Below are 23,620 nucleotides of genomic sequence, written 5' to 3' on the forward strand. Positions count from 1 at the left end.
ACCACATGGTGTATGGCTCAGTGCTACCTTCTGACACTGTTGTCACCCTGAAGGGTCCATGGCTGGTATTCCTGGTGCTGCAGGACACTCCCCAGCCCAGGATGCTCCCCAGTGCATTGTGCTCAGACATATGGTCACTTTGGAAGAAGTCCAGCACTTTTTGCCTCCCCTTCCTCCTGGGCAGTGCTGTCACCCATCCTGGCAAAGCAGGACCACGCACAGGGTAGCTGTTCCTCCGGAGGCCAGGGCAGAGCTCTGGAGAGGCTGGATGAAGCCTTGGTGCAGCTCCCCCAGGGCTTGAGGGCTGGATTCAGCCAGGAGCAAGTGTTGGCAGCTGCCACACCAGATGGGCAGCCCAGATGTGGTGCTGTGCTCCCTGGCACCCACTGCTCCTCTCTTGTGGTCTGCGGCTTGACACCACATCAGAGCAATGCTGAAATTCCTGGGCTGTCTTGGAGTTGATAGGAACTTGGAGAAACCAAAGCCGGGGCAAATCTGGCCCTCGTTAAGCCTTCGGAGAAGTGGGAAAGGCTGACATCTGCTGCTTCTTTCCTACCTACCTGTCACCTGCTGGCACATGGGACCTGTTGCTGACTCCAGCATGGCTGTTTCCACCACTGTGTTGAGTCACCCTGATTCTGGTCTCTCTCCTCCTTGTCAGGTGTGGAAAAGGGGCTTTTTGCTGGGGTCCCAGTTCCGTCTGGGATGGGGCAGGAGGTTGGAGTGCTGCTTTGATCCAGATGATGCCAAAGCAGACCAAACAACCTGGAGTGTCCCTGTCTCAGTCACTGATTTCCCCACCAGAGATGTGGCACTACATGACCCCAAGCCCCTGTTAGCACTTAATGATGATTATTGAGGCTGGAAATCCCAGCTGAGAGCAGTCTGGCATCTCACACTGCAGCTGTCCTGGCCCCAGGGGGACCACTGAGTCCTGCAGCACCACTGACGGGGGGTGCAGGCGCCAGAAATAGAGGTGAGCAATGAAGGAGTGATGAGGCCGAAGTAGCAGAGCTGCTGCCCTCCACCCACACACTTGCACAAGCAAGTCCCTCTGGCTTCCGTGCTTCCTCCAAACTGGCCTTTCCCAGGAGCTGCCGTAACCCCAACGTGCTGTTCCTAAACAAAGTGTGCAGTCCCAGATGCTCCCTGGGGGTGTACAACGCAGGCTGGGGATGTACAACTGTGTGCTTGCTGGGATGCTGTGGGCTCTCCAGGGCTTTCTCATCATCCCAAAACAATGAATCCTGGCCTTTGCAGACTTATCCTGAGAGAGGGTTTTGTTTACCCTGGTTCTTCCTGCTCCCAGCCTGGAGTATATTAGCTCAGTTGGTTAGAGTATGGTGCTAATAATGCCAAGGTCACGTGTTCGATCCTCATATGGGCCATTCACTTAAGAGCTGGACTTGATGATCCTTGTGGGTCCGTCCCTTCCAACTCAGAATATTTGGTGATTCTGTGGTGCCATCTGTTTGCAGAGGGCAGAGAGGGAAATATGTCCCACCTCAGACTAGAGATGCTTTGCCCTCAAACACAGTCTGTGCTAGCTTTTCCACCCCCTGCTCACCCCAGGCAGCCTGTCCCTGGACCGAGGAGCCCAGCAGGATTGTACAGCAGGTTTCTCCCTCTCCCGCTCTGTTGGGAGCAGTAATGTTGTCCTTGGAGGGGGGACAGTGCCAGGAAATAGCTCTGCTGAGCAATTCCAAGCAGCCTGTATGTCCTCACAGAAGGACCAGTCAGACAAGTCTTTATCCCTTGGGAAAAGTGTTGGGAAGAGCCGTGTGTGCAGCACGTCCCCTCTGCCGCCTGCCCCCCATATGAGCTGCTCTCACGCTCACTGGCTCCATTTCTGCACAACAGATTGTCTTGGCTCAGGGGCAGCTGACAGGACCCCCTGACACATGGCCACCACCTTGACTGGAGTGGAGGAATCCATCTGCCCAGGGCTGCATCCCCCCTGCCCTGCCCGTGGCAGTACCTGCCCCAGTTCCAGACGCTGCCAGGCATGGAGCCAGCACACCAGCCCCATGCTGAGGGCTGCCCATCATGCATGGATAGCCAGGGTGCTGCAGCCCAGCTCTCCTCACCCTCCACAGCTGCACAGAATAAAGACCTTCCCCTTTGGTTTTCCATTGGTGTAAAGGAAACACGAGATAATGGGTGATAAGCAGCAAATATCGGGCTGGTCCAGCTGGGGAATCATGAGCTGTGGCCATTGTGCAGGCATTCATTTGAGAGGCAGGAGGGGATGAGTCTGCCTTGCAAACAAGGCAGGAACATGGATTTCAGCGGTGTTATCTTTATGGGGAGGGCTTTTTAATTCTTAGAAAGGAAAACCAAGGAAAGATGGACAGGTATCTTTTTAAGGGAGTCTCGTTTTTCAGGATAGCCAGTGCACTTTTGCAGTTTTCCATGTTCGGATCAGGGAGAATCACAGAATTGTTAAGGTTAGAAAAGACCTTTAAGATCATTGAGTTCAACCCACCACTGCCATCCTCACTGCTAAACTCTGTCCCCACGTGCCACATCTAGATATTTTTGAACACTTTCAGGGAGAGTGATTCCACCACTTCCCTGGGCAGCCTGTTCCAATGCCTGACCACTCTTAAGCGTCACCAAGAAGAAAACAGTGGCAAGAACTGATGGGTCAAAAGGCAGTTCTGATCCAAAGATCATCTCCCCCTTGTTACAGTGCTGAAACAAACTGACAAAAAAAATATCCTCTTTTGGACAAAGGATGTTTTGCCTATTGAGGGAGTCTCAGAAACTTGATTTGAACTCATCAAGGTGTGGGGAGGATTTAAAGCTGGTTCATCACCCCTCAAGGACAGGAGGCACGTGGGACATCTGAGATGAAGGCATGGCCAAGGTGAAAACTCCCGCCACCTCTCCCAGCTCTGTGCCTCTTGTCAGCCCCAACAGCCCAGAATCCCTGAATAAACCCACCCACCGCCACAGCATTCCAGTTGTATAAGACCTTTTATCCCCTCTTCCAAAAAGAAGAAGAGTTGTGAGGGTGCATTGGTGGTCAGCGGGGCGGGAGGTGCAGTGCCGGCACAGCAGAGCACTGGGAGGGATCCAGGGGGAATACGCGGAGCCGGTTCAGTACAGGCCTTCTTTAATAAAAACATGAGTCAGCTGCTGGCGTGGGCAGCGGATTTTCTAAACATCCCCTCATATCCTGAGAAAGGGGGAAAAAAAAAAGAAAACGGCGGGGGGGGGGGGGGGGGGGATTTGAGGGAAAAAGAAGAAAGAAAAGAAAAGAAAAAGAAAACAGGGAAAAAGGCCAGAATTGAAAGCAGACACAGGGAGAGAGCAGCTCCTTCCCTCCAGTTTAAGGAGGCGATAGTCGAGCTGGTCCGGGCTCCTTTTGTTTCCCGTTAGTCGAGCCCTCACCGCTCGCCCCCATCACAGCCCGCAGCAGAACTCCCCTCTCCTTGCAGTCACTTTGGCTTCTCCTCCCTTTAAAAGCTTTTTTTTTTCACCCATCACACTCGTCCGCCGGGCGTTAATCTCGAGTTCTGCTCTGCAAAGGGTCCCCACAGAGGGTGGAGGGAGGAAGTCGGAGGAGCTCCGCTCCTCATTGGTGAGGCAGCCTCCCCCCTTCTCCTCCTCCCGAGGTCTCTTTTATTTATACACGCACACACACACGCGTGCACATCCCTCAGCCCAGGGTTTTGCTCCACACTCAGGTCCGAGGCAGATGGACCCCCTCCCAGCTGGGCTGGGGCTGCCCAGGGCACTGCTGAAATGCACTAGAAGAGCAGAGTAGGGGCTTGGCTGCAGCCCAGCCCTGGCACAGCCTCGCCTCTCCTTTTGATTTTATTTTCTTTTTTTTTTCCCCTCCTCCCCTCCACTTCATTTCTTTCTTTCCCTCTCTTTCGCCTTTAAGTGGAAAAGCCTTGCCAGCTGGGGAAGGCTGGGAGGGCAGGGAGAGCCTCAGCAGGCAACAGATAGAGAGTGCAGAGGAGGAGACCAAGGAATTTCGGGGCAGCCAGTGCCCGTGGGACGTACGGCACAGGCACTCGACCCGTGGGACCCTGCCCAAGGTAAGCTCCCGTGTCGCCCACCCGGGTACCATCTCGCCTTCCCACTCAGCTCCAGCCCTCCGGATGGGAAACCTCACATTGGAGCTGGTACAGTCCCCATGGGCCCTCTCCCTGACCCAGCACGGTTGCTCTGGAAGGGGCTTTGCTCTCCTGCAAGGGGCTGACACTCCAAAAGGCCCTGCCAAGCCCTGGGGAGGTGGTGTTTGGTAGAGAGAGGATGAGCTCTGCAGCATCCCACGGCAAAAGCCATCCCATCAGCTCTCACCATGTCCTGGACTGGGATGGCTGAGGGGAGTCAAGGGGATGCTGCGGCTGTAGGGCAGGAAGGGAAGACTCCACTGCAGCAGGAGTGGGGCCCAGGTGATCTCTGCTTCTCCCTGGATCAGGGGGTTGCCCTGGCTCTCCCTGCTCAGTGACCGTGGGAGGGCTGGGGTGTGCATGGGGAAGAGGCTGCTCAGACTCTTCCAGCGAGGCATCCTTTGGAGGCATGAGTGTGCCCCACTGCAGAGCAGTGTCACCCTGTGTCAGCTCGTCAGAGCACACCCATGGTCATCTCTGAATTCAGGGTGCTCCGAGGACCACACCACCTTGGTCTGTTCACATGGCAGGACTTGTGTGCCTGAGGGCCAGGCCAAGGTGGAGAGGGACATCTGCAAGCCCTGCCGAGAGTCTGTGCCCTGGTGTGCCAGGTACTGGAGGGGCAGAGTCTGGTAAAACCCTTCTAGGCATGGATGTGGGCAACAGCTCTGCTATCCTGAAAGCACTGGAGCTGAGGGCCTCCAACAGGATGGAACTGGTCTGGATTGAAGCTGTGCTGAACTATGTAGCTCTGACAGCCTGGGAACAGGGGTTTGCATGACCTGCAAGGCTTTGATGCTCACACTGGGATCACTCTGTGGGCTCAGAGCTTCTGCCTCCTGAACTCACTTGCCAACTGGGAGTCATTCAAAGCAGAATTTGTGGTGGAAAGGGGTGCTGTGTTCCTCTATCCTTGCCTCAGAATGGCTGGAGTTTACACTAAAGCATTGGGCAAATAGCTTAAAGTAGTTGGTCTACTGCTGTGCAAACCCTTGTGCAGAAGCTTTACATCCCCAAATCTTTTCAGAGGGTCTCCCATCTGAAGGAGGACTAGCAATGTTGAGACCCAGTGTCCCCAGGGGCCATCAAGAAGCAGGTTGGAGGGTCATTTCCCCCTCAGCACCCTGCAGGATAAGGTGCCTGTGCACTCCATGCTCTCAGAAAAGAGGCAAGTTTCATTTGGGCAGGTGGTGCCAGTGCCAAAGACACAGCTCTGCCTGGCAGAGTGCAAGTGCCAGGCTGGCTTGGATGGGGAGCCACCAGGCAGCCACCCCAGCTGGCAGCCAGCCCTGGGCAGGGTCTGACATGAGGCTTGAAGTCACTCTTTGACATGGATGTCACCCAGGCTCGGGTGTGTTATGGCTTTTATAGCAGTCACCAACCCCGAGCAGTGTCCCTGAACCCAGGAAACACCCTCGAATCAGTCGATGCATCAAGAGAGGTCAGTGTTTTAAAGAAGCACAAAGTCACAGCAACCCACTTGCAGCATGCAAAGGACTTTTCTCTCTCCCTTAAGCCAGCTCAAGAGCATGGAGAGTCCTTGCTGAAGGACTCTCAGCTCGTCTCCCACATCCCTACACAGGACTGGGGGTTTGGGGTGCCCATGAATGGAGTATGAACACAGGCACAGACAGCTGCAACACTGCAGTCAGGGAGAAGTTAGCCATGGCTTATTGTCCAAAGTCCTGGGCATATCCTGTGGGGTCCTGCAGGGCTCTGAACCATGGGCTGGAACCAAGCTGAGTGGGCAGCCAGTGTGCAGTGGAGCACAGGGGCATTCCAAGAGCTCCCGGTGGAGTCTGGCACCAATCAGGAAGTCTATAGTGGACACAAACCAGATTGCAGCATTGTGGCAGGAATCCCACAGCTCTTCCCAAGGGATATGCGAAAAGGTGCATGGCTAGAGGCAGCTCAAACAGGCAGGGTGGAGGGGCAGGTCCTCCCCAGCAAGTGACACTGAGCACTTCAGCAGGGATGGATGTGGAGTGGAAAAGCTCGGGGAGAGCAAGGAGGGTGATGAGAAGCTCAGAAGAGGCTGCAGAGGACCGGGAGATGGGTTGATGGGGCCTGTTGCTCACTGGGTGTTGTGGGGAGGTAACACATAGTCTTCATGCACAGGAAAGGTCACCACAGAGAGAAAAGAGATTTTAGGGGAAATGTCTGTAGGCTTAAAGACACGAGGCTGGCTTCCTTCAGCCTGACAGATCTCAAAGGACATGTCAGGCAAAGCTCTGGGTGGGAAGATGTGGGCACTGTAACAGGACAATGACCCCATGATGTCTTTCAGCCTCATTTTTGATGGGTCTGTGACAGGATTTCCAAGGCATTCAGAACAACACTGGTAGGGAGAGGAGAGCACTGAGGACTAGGGCAAGACAGGAATGTCTTAGTGAGCACCAGAGGAAAGCTGAGGTTAAGAAATGCTCCCTAGCTGCAGGAGTGATGCTGTGCAAGAAGAGACCACGATGGCTGGCTGTGGCATTGCCTGAATGACTGACTGCTGCCCGAGGGTCTGGGCAGGGACTTCTGTGCCTGGTCCCCAAGGTTCCTCTGGTCCCAGTGTTTGATGCTGTGCTGAAGTGGGATGGGATTGCAACAGTGTCCATAGGGACAGGCTCCAGCAAAGCATCTTCCCGGGTTGGAGTGGCAAAGGGCAGGGAGCAGAGGAGCTGTGTGGTGGCCAAACTTCGTGGGAGCACAGCCACTGGCGCTGGCAGCTGGGGCTGCCTTTGGCCCAGAGCTGGAAGGAGCTGGGGACCATGAGGGCTTGGGGTTGACTGGATGTATCCTATCCCTGCGAGGGAGGATTGGAACTGAACACTTCTTGGAGTTTGTTTGTTTGTACTTTAACCAAAGGAAAGAAATCCCCTGGAGAGGAGCTTCAAGGGGAGGGTATAGACTGGGTATTGTTTCCTGAGGGGTTGGAGCAGCTCCAGGGAGCTCCTTCCGCTTCGCCACACAAATTGGACATAACGAGGCTTGTTTTAGGGGTGGTTGTTTCCCCTCCTCCTTTTCCCTGTTGCCTAATTAGGGTGCCCAAGCCAAGCACACCTCTGTCGTGTTTCTCTCCCACTGGGACACCTCCTCCTGGAAGGGCAGCATGTTCCTGGCACAACAGGGGACACAGAGCAGACCCAGCTGTGACAGGGACAGGGACACGTGCTGTGGATGTACAGAGAGGTGCTGGGATGGGTCATGTGCTGAGCAAGGGGGTCCCATGGGTCCATCATCCCCTAGCCTGGGAACACAAGCCATACAGTGACGTGCTGCCCCTCACACCCTGCTTTTCCATCATCCCTGGGTGCACAACAGGCTGTGGCATGCCCTGATCTGTGCTTGTACTCTTGCCTTGCAACCACTGACATGCGGAGCCAGAGGACAGTGGTGTGCAGAGCCTTTTCAGGGAGCAGGAGCTCACAAAACTCCCACAGAAAGGCTGGTGCCAGGACAGCCAGGGTGGTGTAGTGTGTGGTATCTGTCCTGCACCCGTGAATGGATTCATCCTCTGCAGGCCATGCCTGCAGGGGCACATCCAGAGCTCCACCAACACCCATCCCCGGGCTCAGCAAGAGCCAGTGTGTGATGGGGCTGGCAGGAGGCTGTGGTGTGCAGGAGCTGGAGCAGGGAAGGGTTGGAGAGTGCAGGGATGTATCAGGGTGCTGTGCGGGCTGTCAAACGCCGGGCTGCAAACCAGGAGACAGACAGAGAAGGAGGCACCCTCTCCCTGCTATGGAATGGTCCCCATGGGCAGCACAGGGCTGCTCAGGGGGACAAGGCTCCTGAAGCAGCAGGAGGTGGGCCAGTCTTCCCCTCAGCCCCATCCTGCTGGTCCCTCTGCCTTCCCCCTTCCGGCCCATCTACCATGCGAAAGAGTCTGTGACTGAAATCTTAATGCTACTGAGACACAGCAATTGGCACCAATTAAATTGCTACATTCATGTTTGAATTGCTTTAACTGGCGAGACACACTGTCTTATTTATACAAAAAAATATGTTTGCTTGTGGGTTTCTCTGAACCACTGCCAGCAGAAAATGCACCATTTCGAGCCCTGCGCTCTGCAAGCTCATTCTCACTCCCAAACTGGAAGTCACCTCGGTTTCAGCCTTTGCCAAGCAATGGTGGCAGAATAGAAACACTGCTTTCCTTGGGGCCAAGGGCTGCCAGCACCATGAGAGGGGTCCCCTCCTCTCTCCCTGCAGGCAGCTGCCAAGTTTCCTTCTCCAGCCTGGGAGCTGTTTGAGAGAATATGGTCTGATTCAGGAGCAGGAGTTGGTGCCCATTTTAAAGCTGGGCTCAGGGGAGGGCAGGGGGTGCTGGCAGCTGCTGATGCCAAGTCCTGCCTCTGCTTCTCCTCTGGAGGTTCTGTCGGGCTTTGGGCATAGTAGGGGCTGATTGCAGAGCATGGGTGCAGATGGGAACTAATTTCTGCTCCGTGACTGAGAGGAGAGGTTATAAAGGACCCTGCAAGCAGGTTAGCAAGCACGGCTCATGCTGCCTGGCCAGAGAATGTAGGAAGAGGTGATCCATTTCTGCAGCCCTGGTGCCAAGTCCCACCATCCAGGTCTTCCTGCCCCACATGTATGGAGGAGGGGGCCTGCCCCTATGGAGGAGGGGGCAGGATCAGCCCATAGCACCAAGAGCTGCACCAGAAGTTGCATTTTGTTCCCTCTTAGAAACCCAGAAGTAACAGGGCCAAATAAACAGCCCCCTCTCTGAAAGTGGCCTTTGCCCTTCATGCTCAGATCTAGCAGCCCCCATCCTCTCCCACCCTGGCCACAGTGCCAGGATCCTCTCTGGATCCAGCAGATAGGCAAAAAGTGCCCTGACCACAGAGCTGGCAAATGCCTAATCCCAGCCACGAGAGCCTAAAACCCCATAACCAAGCAATTAAGCTTGAGTCCCTCACAGGAAGCTGAGAAGAGCCAATGCATCCACGGAGATTATCTCCTCCTCCCCCTCCTCCACAGATCCAAGTCTCAGGGAAGTGTTCACAAGAGGATCAGGTTGCTTGTTCTTTGCTGGTATGTGGGCCTGGTAAGACCACAACACCCTCCCCACTCCTGGGGCTTGGCAAAGCCCTTACATCCTTCGAAGACTCGGGATGGCTCCTTTTCTCATCCTGCCTCCCATCCCAGCTGATTAGTCGTTAATTAGAGCCATCTGGGACCTTTGGCTCCAGCCCTGACCCCACCATAGCAGCCACCCTTGACCAGCAGCCATAGCAAATGATGGAGATGCCAACTGCTGAAGACTGTTTTTCTCCCTGTTCGTACCTTAGGAGAGTGCTTCCCTTGAATCACTACAGGAAGGCAAACACAGCTTTCTGGCAGCCATGGAACAAGAGTGAGGAAGGCCCTGTGGGTGCCAGGACATGGGATTAGCAGCCAAGATGGTACCTGACCTTGGTCCCATATTCCCTGCTTCTCCCATTCTCCACTTGGGTGGGGAAAAGCAGCAGGTGAGCAGCTGGGCTCTGCTCAGATAGGCAACTCCTATCCAATCCCACACGCCCAGGAGCTGGGACCCCTGAATATGCCAGTCTGGGGGTGGAGGGATCAGAGAACTCTTTGAGTCACTGCTGCCAGCCAGCTCCCAGGCTTGGAGGGGCCAGCAGTGAAGCGATGCAGGAGCTGTGTGGGTTCTGGCCTGCAGTTTTGGTGCCCTGCAGCCACATTCATAATTCACGTTGCTCACAGGCTCATGAAACAGCATGGTGTGTTCTCCCAAAAATGTCTTTGCTGTCAGGGGCAATGGCAAAGTTAGGGGATGGTCATAGACAGCCCTATCTGGGCTCTGTTGAACATCCTGCTGGAGAAGAGCATTGGGAAGGGCTTAAATGCTCCCAAGGGGCACATTTGTGCCTCCTCCAGTGGGTCATCACACTACAAGGGGTGAGCCCTGAGGCTGCACAAAGCCCTGCTCCCCACTCGGCATGAGCACCCCCAGCCGTGCGCAATGACAGACTTAGGGCTGTGCTCCAAAATGCTGGCCAGCCCCCAGCACCACCACAGACCACTCCCAGTACCACCATGAGCCAGTCCCAGCACCACCATGGCCCTGGCACCCACTGCCTGCCCTAGGGAGAGCAAGGCGGGCAGGATTTGACCAGGGCGAGAAGCGGAGTGTGCAGCAAGGGACAGGCAGGCATTGCCTGGCACGTGGAAGCCGTTCCTCCCAACACCCCCATCCCTCCTTCCCCAGTCCCAGGTGAGCCCTGGTCCTCACCCAGGGTTTTCCCACAGTCTGGGCCAAGCTTGCAGGCTCCAGGGAGCAGCCCCTGAGGTCTGGCCTTTCCTCCGGCAGCGGAAGCGGGGGAACATGCGCAGCCGAAAGGGCCACGAATACCATCATCGGGGCTGGGGGATTATTTATAACACTGGCACCTCTCCAAACAGATGTTTCTTTTTATTCTGAACTTGCACTAAATGGGTCACTCGTTTCCTCTGTCTCCCATGGGCTTAAAGCAGAGGGGGAAAGCAGAGGGGATTGGGTTGAGAGTGCAGGGCTTGCCCTGGTCCCACGTCCCCCTGTGCCGGCTCCTCACAGCGACGACGTGTTGCGGAGAGCCCACGGCTGGAGATTTGCTGAATTGTGGGTGTGGACATTTTGGTCCCCCCTCATTTGGAGAGGGAGGATGGCCATGGTCAAACAGGGCTGCGTGGGGCTCGCCACCCCACCCCATTCCTCACATGGTTGATCCCTGGGCTGCTGAGTCACCCTGCTGAGGCTCAGGGTGGACTTGTCATCCTCCCCAGCAGCCTCCCCCTGTGCTTTGGGGTCATGGACCTCATTTTCAGCTTTCTGTCAGATGCTGTCAAAGCCCATGATAGCCCGTGGCAGGCTGGCCTGGAGGAAGCTGCTGTGCCAGCTCAGGCCCTGTCATCAGCTGCAGGACCCTCACAACCACACAACCACCTCCTCCAGGTGCTACCAAGGCTGGGGACCAGTACCTAGAGTCCTGGGCAGGGCCTTTGGTTGTGCCAGCCCCACTCCCTGCTGCAGAGGCAGGCAGAAGAGCCATCCCCAACTGTGGTCACAGTGTCCCTGGGCTTGTGTTGCCCCAGAGGTGGCTTCTGCCCCTGCTTTGCCCGTCTTCTAGAGAGCTTGGTTCATACCAGGGCTTCAGTCACATCTTCGCAGTCTCACAAAACCACTCGGAGCGTTCTGGCATTAGTGACCCTGCCTGTGAGTGCCTGCAGAACCTCAGCTTTCCCTGACTGAAAGAGACCTACAGATCCAGCACGCTGCAAACAGGCACCCAGGGCTCTCAGCATCCCTTGGTTCCCCCAGTGTTTGGGTAAAGCCTCAGGTCTCCCTTGGCACTGGCACGTGACCAGCTGAGGAGGGTTTTGCCCCCAGGGCAGGGATGGTATGTGGGACACAGGGACTCCCCATCCCAGCTGCTCCTCAGTCTGGTTTCAGATTTCCTACCTCTGGGTTTTATCAGCAGCCCTTTATGGGCCTTAGGATGACAGGCTCCCCATGTGTGTGCCCTGCCTAATTCTAGGCATTTGCTGGGAAAAAGAAAAAGGGCTCTGTGATGATAATCTGGCCTGTGAGTAAACACGGTGTCATGGGAGCCGAGGGACCCCAGAGGAGAGATGTTGCAACTCCAGACAACTCCAGCCAAGGGGAAAAAAAAAACAACCACTTGGTTTTATTTAGATTAAAGGGTGGGAAAGAAGCAGTCGCAGAGGCTAGAGGGAGGGTGGCAGAGGAAAACAGGACAAGCCAAGGAGTTTCACTGCTGGACAAGCAAGGCTTGGGTTTCAGGGGTCACCAGTCTTTGCTCGGGGAGGTTTTTGCCTTCAAAAGCAGGGGGTGATGTCCCCTTCCCCCTGCCAGGAGAAGCCTTTGCTCTCTGGCTGCGAGGGGCATTGATCATGGGATCCATAGGGGGAATTTTTCATTACATACGGGCACCCATGATCTCACTTAATGACTCAGATGCGCTTAGACAAAGAAGAAATAAAGTGTATTTGACTTCCCACTAATTTGCACCAGATGTCCCTTGCCTGTTTGGCAGGATGGTGGGACCATTGAGCATTGTGGGAGCGCCTGGAAGCACAGCCCTGCAAGAAAAGGGGCTACAAATAGAAATCCAGAGGAAGAGAAAGGATTGGCGGCTGTGTGAGAGGCCTGACTTTGCCTCTCCACTGCTTCGTGGTCATGCTGCTGCCAGATGAGATGCCCTCATGGGCAGGGCCGGCATCCAGCACCTCTGCCCAGTGTCACAGGAGTGGGGAGGAGAGCAAGGAGAGCATAGATAGGAAGAAGAGCAATGTGGGACAATATGTGTGGGAATTGCCCCTGGAAATGCAAATAGGATTTTCTGACAGGGGGCTGTGCACCCTGATTTCCAGCTGACAGCACACCCCCTTACTGGTGATCGATGGTCTGTAGGGACCAGAGCTCCTTGCAAGGTGGCTGTCACAGCAGCTGTGGCTGCTTTCCTGTTCCCCGGCATGCTGAGCTATCTCTTCCTTGTCCACCAGCTCTGCAGGCTGGTTCCCAGCTCACAGCTCTAGAGGTGCTTGTGGGACCAGGACACTGGTTGTGGAGAGGCAAGAAACCTGGTCTAGGCATGCTGGGGAGGATGGCAGAGGACTGGGAGGGCATCCTTGGTGTGGATTTTCCTCTGTGTAGATCTCCCGTGGTTTAAGGCATTTGCAGGGCTGGAAAGGACCCTGTCCCACACGATCCATGCTTGGGGACAGGCAGTGCCATGTGATGCCCATGCCAGCAATGGCTGCCACGTGTGCTGAAATGATCTGCCAGGAGCCCTGTGCTGTACACATGCTGGGAGCAAGCACAGAGGGAAGAGGACTCGGAGGTGTGGCACGGCATGCAATCAAAGTCAGAGGAAATTCTTGCCTTGTTACCCAAGAATAGTCAAGACTGAGCCCACATAACATATTTTGGGCATTAGCAAAGGCATCTTTGGCTTACTAGAATCCTTAAAGAGAGAGGTTTGGCATGGGGGAACATTAATAAATCAATAAGGTTTGGTGATGCAAGGCACTGTGAGGTGCAAGGAGTAGCAGAGGTGACTGAGGGAGAGGTCCTCCTCAGACAAAGGTGGTACCATCCCCAGCAGAGGCTGGATACTGCTCTTCCTTGTATCCTGGACGTAGCCCTGGGCGTAGCCCTGCTCCTGCTGCAGAAATTCCTGTCCAAGTTCATCAGCCACAGAGGCATCAGCCCCCATCCACACGAGCGAGGGAGTGGGAGAGGAGGCGGAGGAGAAAGCTCAGCTGTCATCAGATTTGGGATGCAGGAGAAATGGGAGCGGGCTGCTCTGGAGAAGCTGTGAAGTCATGAGATGGGGAATCATGAGACTTGAATCCCGGTCCAGGCGCAGCCGTGGCCCTGGTTGTGCTGTTTGACCTCTGCTCTGGCCCTCTTGCCTGTGTCCTGTCTGTGGGATCCCAGGCCATCAGAGCCCAGGGTGCTTTCTGCTGCTGCTGCTGCTGCTCAGGGATGTCAGGGTGACCCCATTTATTCCATTGCCCCATGAAACCCATGCTAGAGTACGAGGCTAGAGATGCTCGAACACGCTTCCAACAGTGTCTGGCCCCAGCCAGCCATGGGACACTTTCCTTCGCCAGCGCAGCGGTGGGCTGGGAAAGCCGGCGGCCCCGGGGTTGTCTCTGATCTCTTCCTCTCGGCTGCAAACTCCACTCTCCGCTCTGGATGTCCGGGGGAGGAGCGGCCGCTGGGTGCATTCCTGCGACCACACGTGCGGCCAGGCTGGTGTGATTACAGAGAGGAGATAAGGACAGTGTCTGTGTCACCGAGCAGGGACAATTGCCTGTATCTGTGTCTCCAAACCCTCCCGGCGGTGCCCAGCTCTGGCCTCACTGGGCAGCAGTGTGGGTGCAAGCAGGGGCACGCTGTGCTGGTTGTGGGGGAGCTGGCGCTCCCCACAGCCCCCGGCCGAGCCCCAGCCTGGCAGGGGCTCATGAGTCCCCAGGGGAGCACAGCCACCCCACAGGCATGTGGGGCTAGACGTGGTGTGGGGCTGTGTCACCCAGCCAGCCCGGCTGCCCTGCGAGCCAGCCGACCTCCTGTCTCCTCTCCCAGCCAAATTCCTCCTTTAGAATAATAAACAGTGCAGCTCAAGAGAAAAGCTCCCTCCCCTGCCTGACCAGGACCGGCTTAACCTCAAATCACAGAGACAGAGAGGGGCGGAGAGAAGGTCTGTACCTGTGCTGGCAAGGGACGGGAGGATGGTGAGGGGTATAAGGTGGGGATGGAGAGGTGGGACATCACCTCGGTGGCAGCAAGGGGGGAGGCTGCTGCAGAGGTGCAGGGCGGAGTGAAGGGTACTGGATACGGCATTGCTGCGGGAGCTCCCTGGCCTCCAGGACTGTGCCAGGATGGGTGGAGGCAAATGGTCCCAGGGCTTGAAAATACTCAGGTCCTGGCCTGTGGGAAGCATGTAGGAGTCTGAGGGGTCCGTGGCACCCTGCTAACCTATTGGGGTGGGAGGAGACCATTCAAGGCAGCTGAGCATTGTGTAGGTACTTGTGTTTGGGTCCCTGGGTGGGATAATGTCTGCTTTTGGATCACTGAGTGGGGTTGCCCCTCCTTGTCTGGCACTCATAGTGGCACTTACAGTTCCTGCTGAGAACAAAAGCTGGGATTGAGGAGAGAAACAAGTGCTCTCCGGGCTGGCAGTGAGCTTGGGTGCATTTGCATCCCTTGTGAAATGCCTGCGTGCACTCACAAGTGCAAGCACATGTGTCCCCGTAACAGGGTGAGAAAGGCTTCTCCCTTCTGCAAGGCAGTCTCCCCGTGCGTCTTGCAGGGCTGGCAGAGCTCAGTCTCCGAGTCTGCCTCTAGCCCTGGCCGGAGCAGAAAAACAAGGGAGAGGTCACCACTCTCTGCGAGACGTTGCCACCCTCCCACTCTGCTTGGGAAGCATCTCCAAGAGAAATGCCTTTCTGCAAAAGCTGCAGCTTTATTAAAACCAGCTATGAACACAGCGGAGGCGGCCAGAGGCGGCAGGCGGAGGCTGTGGGGCTCTCACTGCTCGCTGAAGCAACACTCCTGCCAGCCCAGGACCAGCACACACCCGTGCCCGGCTCGCCAGCGCCGGCAGGGCAGGGGTTTACCCCATCAGTGATCCTGCAGAGATCACTGGTGGAGTGAGGGACCTGTCTTTGTGGGAAGAGGAAGACAAGATCTCGCCTGCAACAGGAGTAAGTGGCAGCCATGAAGCTGGACAGGCAGCTAAACGCTGGGCATGGGCTTGGGAAGATCTTAGCTGCTTACAGGAAGGTATTTGGAGGCTGGGGAGGTGAATACACCACCTGGCTTGTGCATGCAGGCAGGGAGGGGTGAAAGCAGTGGATCACAGTTGTCCTTACAACCTTGAACGTTGAATAATGGATGAATCACACACCTCTGTAAAGGAGAATTGGAAAACGAAGGTAATTGTTCTTCAGTGCCTTGGGGGCAGAGATTAGGTTGTCTATTCTTCTCCTCTCTACTGCAGCTTGGTGCTCTCTGAGGGTGGGTGCAGGGAGGTCACATTCATTTACAGCCTAAATTTCACCTCGGTCCTTTCATCCTACCCACCCCCAGCTCTTCCCCTAAGTGCTCTTATCCCCTCTGGCAAATGCAGAGAGAGAGAGTCATGGAGGGGTTTTCTGGCGGGGCGGGGGGGGGAGAGAGGGAAGTTGCTGAATAAGCTGGAGACCTGGAAGGATTTGCTGGTAGATCAGACTTTTGTTGAGCCAAAGCAAGAGAATAATAAAAACATCTGACAAACGCACGTCATTTAAAAACCATTTCCTCCTTAACATCAAGCAGACCGGGAGGCCACTCCAGGGCCAAGAGGCTGCAGAGAGCTCAGTAAGAGACGGTGCCTGGGGCCAGGTCAGCGAGTTCAGGTTGCCACTAAACCATCCTCGAGCCTGGTGAGCAGCTCCCCAGAGCAGTGCTGGCACCGCAGGGGGCTTCTCCTCGGGGTGTGTCCTCCCAGGGGCAGGGCAGGAGCTCAACCCTGAATTGCAGCGTGGCTGAGCCGTGAAGTTCAGCTCCGTGCAGGAGCGTCCCCAAGTTCAGGACCACTGAACTCATTTTCCCCCAGCTTTGCCCAGGCACAGAGGAAGCCTTTCCCCTCACTCTTCCCCTTGTTAGTGTGTTCATTTTGCTTTTCAGAAATACTCATCGCCACCCCTGCAGGCATGAAAAGGAGGGTTACCCGACACCCCAGTACGCAGGGGACAGACTCCTGCTTTTAGGGAAATCTGGCCTCGTCTCTTCTGGGCTCTTGGTTTGCACCAGGAAGGGCTGAAAAATCTCTGTGGAAAAGATTCCTTGAGAAATTGTGATTAAAAGGATTTTTAACAAAAAAACCCTCTTAAATATTCTCTTAAATGTATAAATTTAAAAGTTAAATACAAGAAACTAATTTTTTGTGGGGTTTCTTCAGGCTTGTTTTAACAAGGCTTCCTTTATTTCATTGGAAGGAGCAAACAATGTGGGAGGGTTGGAGTGGGATCTGTTTTCTAGCAAGTTTTATCTCAGTGGGACTGAAGGAAGAAAAACTAAGGGAAAAAAAGGCAAGTGATAGAGTAGAGGGAGGGAGGAAGGGGGGAGAGCGGCATTTCCAGCAGAGATGAGCAAAAATTGACACAACTGCTGGAGCCTCCAGCAAAATCCCTGTTTACCAGAGGGAGATGCCTTAGAAACTGCTCCTTGTGGAGATCCAGTGTGAGGGGGAACCAACCAACCAACCACCCTGACAGGAGGGAAAGGCTGAAAACTGGAAAGAGATGGGAGGTTTCTGAGGTGGAGAAGGGAGCCCAGGGCTTGGGTGTGGGCTCAGGGATGGCTGAGGGACTCCTCCTCTGCTGAGTGCTGTGCTCATCCCACTTTGTTCTTGACAGGATTCAGCCACCAAGCCTGGACCCCACCATGCTGTGCCCTGCTCCAAACACAGGTCTCTGGCTCCTCATCCTCACTGGTGAGTGCTGTGGCTGGGGAGGGTGTGCAGGATCAGGGGATCCCTGGGGCTGTCCCCTGGCAGCTGTTCTGCCCACCCATGGGGACACCAGGGAGGAGCACATGTCCCAGCCCCACTGGGACATCTAGACAAAGGGTGAAGCAAGGAAGCTGGGAGAGACACAGGGAACCATTCAGGAAGACCTTGCCTGCTCTATTGCTTCCAAAGGATTTCCTGCAAGGTTTTGCTTTCATTCCTTTTTCACTCTCTTGTAAACTGACATTGTTTCAGCCTGCTCTGTGTCCTGTCTGACACTGTCCCTGTGGAGAGGCAGCTATCAGTGCAGGGAATTGCCTCCTCTCCTCCTCTCCTCCTTGCCTACTAAATGCATGGCCTTCCCAAACCTTTGAGGGTGCATCTGAGAGGTGCATATCTGCTTTTACAGAGACAGGCTCATTTTGGGGTCAGCAATATGATCATATAGACTGTCATCTCCCTGGGCCATGTAGACCAGATCATAAGATGTATAAAAGCCAAAAATGTGAGAAATATGTGTGGGAAGCCCAGGTCTCACCCATTTCCAGTTTTGTCCTCATCAAGGATGCTCCTTGGGTTGGTCCAACACCCAGCATCAGAGCATGGCTGCCTTCCTGACTCTGTTCAACGCCCCAGCTTAACGCTGCCCCAAGTCCCTCCTGAGCCATCCTGGTGACACTGGACAGCAGCACTGGGTGGCACTGAGGGTGCAGTTACCTTGCAGAAAGGTTGGATGAAGGCAGACTAGTTAAAGCATAAAATGGGAGGTCCTCCACCCAGCATTGCCACAGACAATATGGGCTACTTTGAACACTGCTAAACCTTGTCATGTCTTATTTGTTCTCCGATAAGTGTTGCAGGAGGTACAAGGAATGAAGGGTGAACCTCCAAGGTCTAGGCTGGCTGGACGTTTCTGAGGAGGGCATGGGTTTGTCAGTGATGACAATGCCAAGGAGGACAAATCCAGGAAGGTTATTTTTCAGTGTAAAGGCCAACACAACAAAGCAATTACATTGGCATGAGGTGGTGCTCCAGCTTCCTTCTGCTTGGATTTCAGAGGAATCCAGTTTGGTCTCATCTCTCTCCTCTCTCAGGTCTGCTGGAGGTGACGTCTGGGGGCAGCAGGCTGCACATCGAACCCACAGACACTCAGCTTGAACTCGGCCTCCACAGCACCTTCTCCCTCTTGTGCTACGGGGACGGAGAGCTGGTCTGGGAACGGGAGGGTCAGTCCCTCTCTGCCTCACTGGAGCACAGGGATGGTGTCTTTGTCAGCAACCTCACCCTCAGGAACGTGACAGGCCATCACACCGGGGAGTACACGTGCACCTACAGCCCTGAGCAGGCTCCAGAGCCGGCAGAGAGGAAATCCCTGTACATCTACGTTCCAGGTAGAGAACAGCACACCCGTGTCTCTGCATTTCCACTGGGTTTAGCAACCAGGAGAAAGAGGGTTTTGAATTATTGTCTTATTCTGTGTCCAAGCACCTGGCCTCCAAAATCCCTCCTCCAATTGCAGGAGAGCCCTTAGGGCAGGTCTTTCTAGCTGTGGCATGTCTCTGGTATGCCAGCTCTCGGAGAGACCCATGTGTGGTGTGCTGGGACAAGTGGTGGGGGACAAAGGTGGTTCTGGGTCTCTCTCACCCTTTCAGGAGAGGTTTGACAAGCCCACAGCATACAGGTGTACTTTGCCATGGGGTGTATGTGAAGAAGCATCCCACTAGTGTGGAGACAAGGCCCTGTTTCGGAACATTCCAGGAGGAGCAGAGAGCAGTCCTGGTTAAACTTCAAGCAGGTTTCTGTAACCAGTATTCCCTCTCTCCCACAGATCCCTCCCTAGTCTTCCTCCCCGCAGTCACCTCTGAAGAGGTTTTCATCTTCATCACGGGCTACACAGAGGCTGTCATCCCATGCCGTGTGACCAACCCACGGATGCAGGTGACCCTCTATGAGAAGAAGGTGGAGAACCCCATCCCAGCTGCTTATGATCCACAACAAGGATTTAAAGGCTTCTTTGAGGATAAGACCTATTTCTGCCGGACATTTGTGGATGACCAGGAGGTGGATTCAGACACCTTCTATGTCTACAGGATCCAGGGTGGGCTGCCATTGTCTTAGCACAGCTGTGTGCCTGCTGTGGCTGTTCCTTCAGCCCAATGGCAGGGGACACCAAAACTCTCCCTCCGCCTCCTCAGTGATGGCCCTGATCAGTTTGGAGGCTGGATTTAGTCCTGTCTTTCTTCCACCTTTCCCACAGTGTCGTCTGTGAACGTCTCCATCAGCGCAGTGCAGACCATAGTGCGTCAGGGAGAAAACATCACCGTGCTGTGCACCGTGAGCGGCAACGAGCTGGTCAACTTCAACTGGGATTACCCCCGCAAGCAAGTGAGTGCTCCAGACCCACAGGATCCAGGCAGCAGCTACAGCCTTTGCCCAGATGTCCCATGGCAATCACTCATCAATATCTCATGGCAGAATCCCCATGTGGGATGATGCTACTGCTGCGTAGGGAGGTTTGATGGGGATATCCTTGGATTGAGGCTGTCTCAACGGCCTCTCATCTGTGCATGTTCCCTGTCCCTGTGGCAGCCAGACTGGGGTACTCTACCCCTTCCTGATCCCTCCCTGTCAGCCCAGCTTTAAAGCTCCAGTGGCAGAACATGCTCTTCACTCCTCAGACCATGTCTCCTGTCCCATTGTGCAGGCAGGGAAGGCTGTGGAGCCGGTGACCGACTTCCTGCCCGGATCCACCCATGAGATCCGCTCCATCCTCATCATCCAGAATGCAGAGCTGGAGGATAGTGGGACCTATGTCTGCAATGTCTCCGAGGGCTACCATGAGAAAACAGACCGGAAAGACATCACAGTCCAAGTGATCGGTGCGTTGCTGCCCAGGCACCCAAAGCCAGCAAACCATGTGGGCGTCCAGGCAGGGTGTCCCAGTGACCCCCTCTCCTCTCTGCACACTCTTCCCTCCCCACCTCTGCTCTAAGTAACCGTGGCAAAGAGCAAATCCTCACCCCATGTCACCCCTGCCCAGTTCTTGGCTTCAAAACATCCCAAATTTCCCATCATAGCTTTTGTGACCCTTTAAGGAACTTGAGGGTATGGGTAAAAGCTCTTCTGCACTGCACAGTGCCAAGGTAATGTGAAGACATATTGTCACCTCCCATCTGCATCTGTCCTCTTTTGTGTAATTTGAGGGAACCTGCCCCATCCCTTTTATCTCCCAGGCAACACCCACATGCTGCTGCCCTGTGAGCACCTCTGCTCCAGTGTGGCTCTGCAACCACACTCCCCTCAGACACAAGCCTGAAACCTCGAGGGATGGATCTGGAGCTGCCCCACCACTTCTGGGTGTTCAGAGAGTTTTGTTCCAGGTCCATGTTTGTCCAAAGGAATGGAGAGGGATTTATTTCTCAATCTGATCCCCGTTATCCCTCTTGCCCCCTCTCAGAGCGTGGCTTTGTGCGTTTCCACACCCACCTGCCCAGCACAGTGTACGCCGAGGTCCACAAGAGCCATACCATCCAGGTGGAGGTGGAGGCCTATCCCCAACCCAGCATTGTGTGGCTGAAGAACAACAAGACATTGACCATGGAGAGCAGCAGCGAGTTCACCATCACCAGCAGGAACCTCTCAGAAACCAGGTTGGAGGCCATAATTTCTCACCAGGGTGCAGGGAGGGGATATTTCACAAAGTAACTTCCAATCTGCTGGTTGGACAGTGGTTGAATGCTTTTCCATGGGTGGATTTCAAGCACACCTCAGGTGGGTGGGAACTTGGTTGCCTCCAAGCATTATCAGTCCCAGGTACCTTCCCACACCCATCACTCTGGGACTGTGTCTCCCCCAGGTACCAGACAGCTCTGGTGCTGGTGCGGGTGAAGCAGGAAGAAGGAGGATTTTACACCATCCGGGCTTTCAATGAGGATGATGAGCAGGAGCTGTCCTTCCATCTGCAGATAAATGGTGAGGACTGGCATGGAGATGCCGGGCTGAGGAGTGTGGGAGCAATCTCAGGTGGTGGCACCATCCTTTACTGCAGAACCCTCAGGCTGAAGCCCTTATTCCTCTGGCTACAGCTCCAAAGTGGTTTTGGTTAAAGTAAGAGCATTCCAGCAAGAAACATGCTCATTTGAAATATCTCACACTTTGTCTCAGAGCAAGGGGGAGAGGGAAATAGCATAGACATCAACAGCTTGACCTTCATGCCCTGGCCCAAGGCAGTAGATGCAGAGATGATTGCACAGCTCTGATGTCCAGGACTTTCCTCACACTCACCTATGCTTTCCAAGCAAGTTAGATGGGGCAGATCTCCTCCACAACCCCTCAAAACTTTCTCTTTTTCCTGTTAGCTTTCAAAAATAAACCACAATTGATGTGATGAGTCCTGCCTCATCCCTAGGCTATGGTAGGGATGCAGTAGAGTCACATTCCCTAGTAGAATCACTTTGCCCTTTCATCCTGCAGTCAGAAAGAAGGATTAATTCCCACCACTGTCTTTTGGTTTCAGTACCAGCCAAAGTGGTGGATCTCAAGGAGAACAGCAGTGCCAGCAGTGGGGAGCAGACTGTGACATGCTCTGCTGAAGGCATGCCCCAGCCAGAGATCAGCTGGTCTGCTTGCAGCGACATCAAATGGTGAGTGGAGCGACAGATCCCAAGGGAACAGCTGGATTCTTGCATTTATTAGAATAATAGACTATTACTTACTTGTATCCTGCTGGCCTCACACCTGGACGTGGTCCCAGCTGCCTCTCAGGTGCCTTTTATCCTCCCCTGGACCAGGTGCAGCACCAAGGGCCAGCCCACCCGGCTGCTGGGGAACGAGTCTGCCGAGATCGGGCTGCAGACCAACGCCACGTACCACGCGGAGCGGCAGGTCTTCCGCGTGAACAGCACCCTGCAGCTGCACAGGGTGGACGAGCCCATGCTCCTGAGGTGCACCGTGCAGAACTTCCTGGGCACCAACTCCCAGGACATCACTCTGGTCCCACACGGTGAGGGCTGAGGGAGGTGGGCTTTTCTCTCTGTGGCTCCAACCTGGAGGTGTTGGGAGCCAGGACTGCAGCCCTCAGAGGCAGAAAACCTGGGTGTTTCTGACCAAAATGAAGCCTCCTTTGGGTTGACCAGAAAAGGTTGTTCCAGGGGAAGTCTGGAGCCCTTATGTCCACTGGCCATGGACATCCTCTTCCCACCATTGGCAGGGTCATCTCTCCAGGGAGGCAAGACAACAGACCTGAGCAGGTCCTAGGTGTCTTGTTATTAGCCCACGAGTCACTAGATGGTGCCAGGGACTTGAACATCTGTATGCTGAACATCCCAAATATGAGGAAGGATGGTCTAAGCCCAGTCCCAGGGCTGCCAGCTCTCTCCCAGGCAAACCAGCCCCTCTAGCTCCTTACACCCTCCCATGGCCAAACCCCTCCTGCAGCAGGCCCTTCAACAGGTGGTAACAACCTATGGCTCCATCATCCCTGGGGGGCTGGCCCTGGAAATGCTGGGCAAGTCTGCCCAGGAGGAGAGGACAGAGACAGTCCCCACACAGAGGAGAGCTCAGGGTCAAGACCTTGGGGGAAAGAATGTAGCAGAAGGGGGGCAGTGACCAGAGGGAGGGGAGGTGAAGGGTGTGGGGACACCTCTGTGTTGCTGTCCCCTCCTTTCCCCAGAACATGCAGGAATAGAGGAGTCTGACTGCTGTCCCTGTTTCCATTGTAGCCTTGCCATTCAAGGTGGTCATCATCTCTGTCATCCTGGCCTTGCTGGTCCTCACTGTCATCTCCCTCATCATCCTGATTGTCCTGTGGCAGAAGGTAAAAGAAGAGAGTGTTCCCAGGCTGACACAGTGGTACCCCCACGTTAGGGTGGTTGGCCTTGATGATGTCCCAGCCATGCCAGAGGCCATGGGCTTCCATCAGTGCCTGCATGCCCCTGGCATCTCCAGACTACATGGGAAATGAGGCAATGGCTGCAGGGATCAAACATTCCCTAACAAAGCCCACTGACATCCCCCATGGCTTCTCTGACCCTCAGCCTCTCAGGTGTCTCTTTTCCCTTTGCTCCCTTTTCCAGAAACCTCGTTATGAAATCCGCTGGAAGGTGATTGAGTCAGTCAGCTCCGATGGGCACGAGTACATCTATGTGGATCCCATGCAGCTCCCTTACGACTCCACCTGGGAGGTGCCCAGGGACAAGCTGGTGTTAGGTAAAGGCTCTGCAGGTCCCACTGATGGACCCCTGGGGCCCTAACTGTCTGGGGGCGATAAGTTTTGATTTGTGATCTCCAAAACAGACCAGCCCAGAATAGACACAGAGATCCCTGGAGATACAATGTGGTCCTTGAACAGGGGGACCATCTGGGACCATGGTGGGAGGCCAGCTGCCCACTTAGGCATGCAACACTGGCTACCCTTTCTTGCAGCTGGTAGTTATGGAAAACAGCCCCATCACAGCTCATGGCCATGTCCATGCCCACCAGGATGAACTGCAGCAAGACTGG

At 54.9% G+C, this 23,620-nt stretch overlaps 1 protein-coding gene across 2 annotated transcripts in view; it reads left to right on the plus strand.

Annotated features, from left to right (window-relative positions):
- Positions 1 to 3,643: 3,643 nt before the first annotated feature.
- Positions 3,644 to 23,620, plus strand: part of PDGFRB (platelet derived growth factor receptor beta) — a 32,579-nt gene continuing 12,602 nt past the window's right edge. Inside the window, exons 1-12 of one of the 2 annotated variants that reach the window (XM_064672056.1) lie at positions 3,644 to 4,049; positions 17,028 to 17,104; positions 18,214 to 18,510; positions 18,948 to 19,217; positions 19,377 to 19,504; positions 19,824 to 19,998; positions 20,577 to 20,769; positions 20,976 to 21,091; positions 21,636 to 21,762; positions 21,910 to 22,121; positions 22,840 to 22,934; positions 23,194 to 23,326. In XM_064672056.1, the coding sequence (XP_064528126.1) occupies positions 17,056 to 17,104; positions 18,214 to 18,510; positions 18,948 to 19,217; positions 19,377 to 19,504; positions 19,824 to 19,998; positions 20,577 to 20,769; positions 20,976 to 21,091; positions 21,636 to 21,762; positions 21,910 to 22,121; positions 22,840 to 22,934; positions 23,194 to 23,326 (1,795 nt within the window). In that variant the 5' untranslated portion in view covers positions 3,644 to 4,049; positions 17,028 to 17,055. Of the gene's footprint in view, positions 4,050 to 14,980; positions 15,333 to 17,027; positions 17,105 to 18,213; positions 18,511 to 18,947; positions 19,218 to 19,376; positions 19,505 to 19,823; positions 19,999 to 20,576; positions 20,770 to 20,975; positions 21,092 to 21,635; positions 21,763 to 21,909; positions 22,122 to 22,839; positions 22,935 to 23,193; positions 23,327 to 23,620 lie in introns of those variants that run through there. The other variant, XM_064672057.1, reaches the window with a different exon arrangement.

The sequence above is a fragment of the Pseudopipra pipra genome, chromosome 15 (genome assembly GCF_036250125.1).
Source record: "Pseudopipra pipra isolate bDixPip1 chromosome 15, bDixPip1.hap1, whole genome shotgun sequence".
Classification (NCBI taxonomy): Eukaryota; Metazoa; Chordata; class Aves; order Passeriformes; family Pipridae; genus Pseudopipra; species Pseudopipra pipra.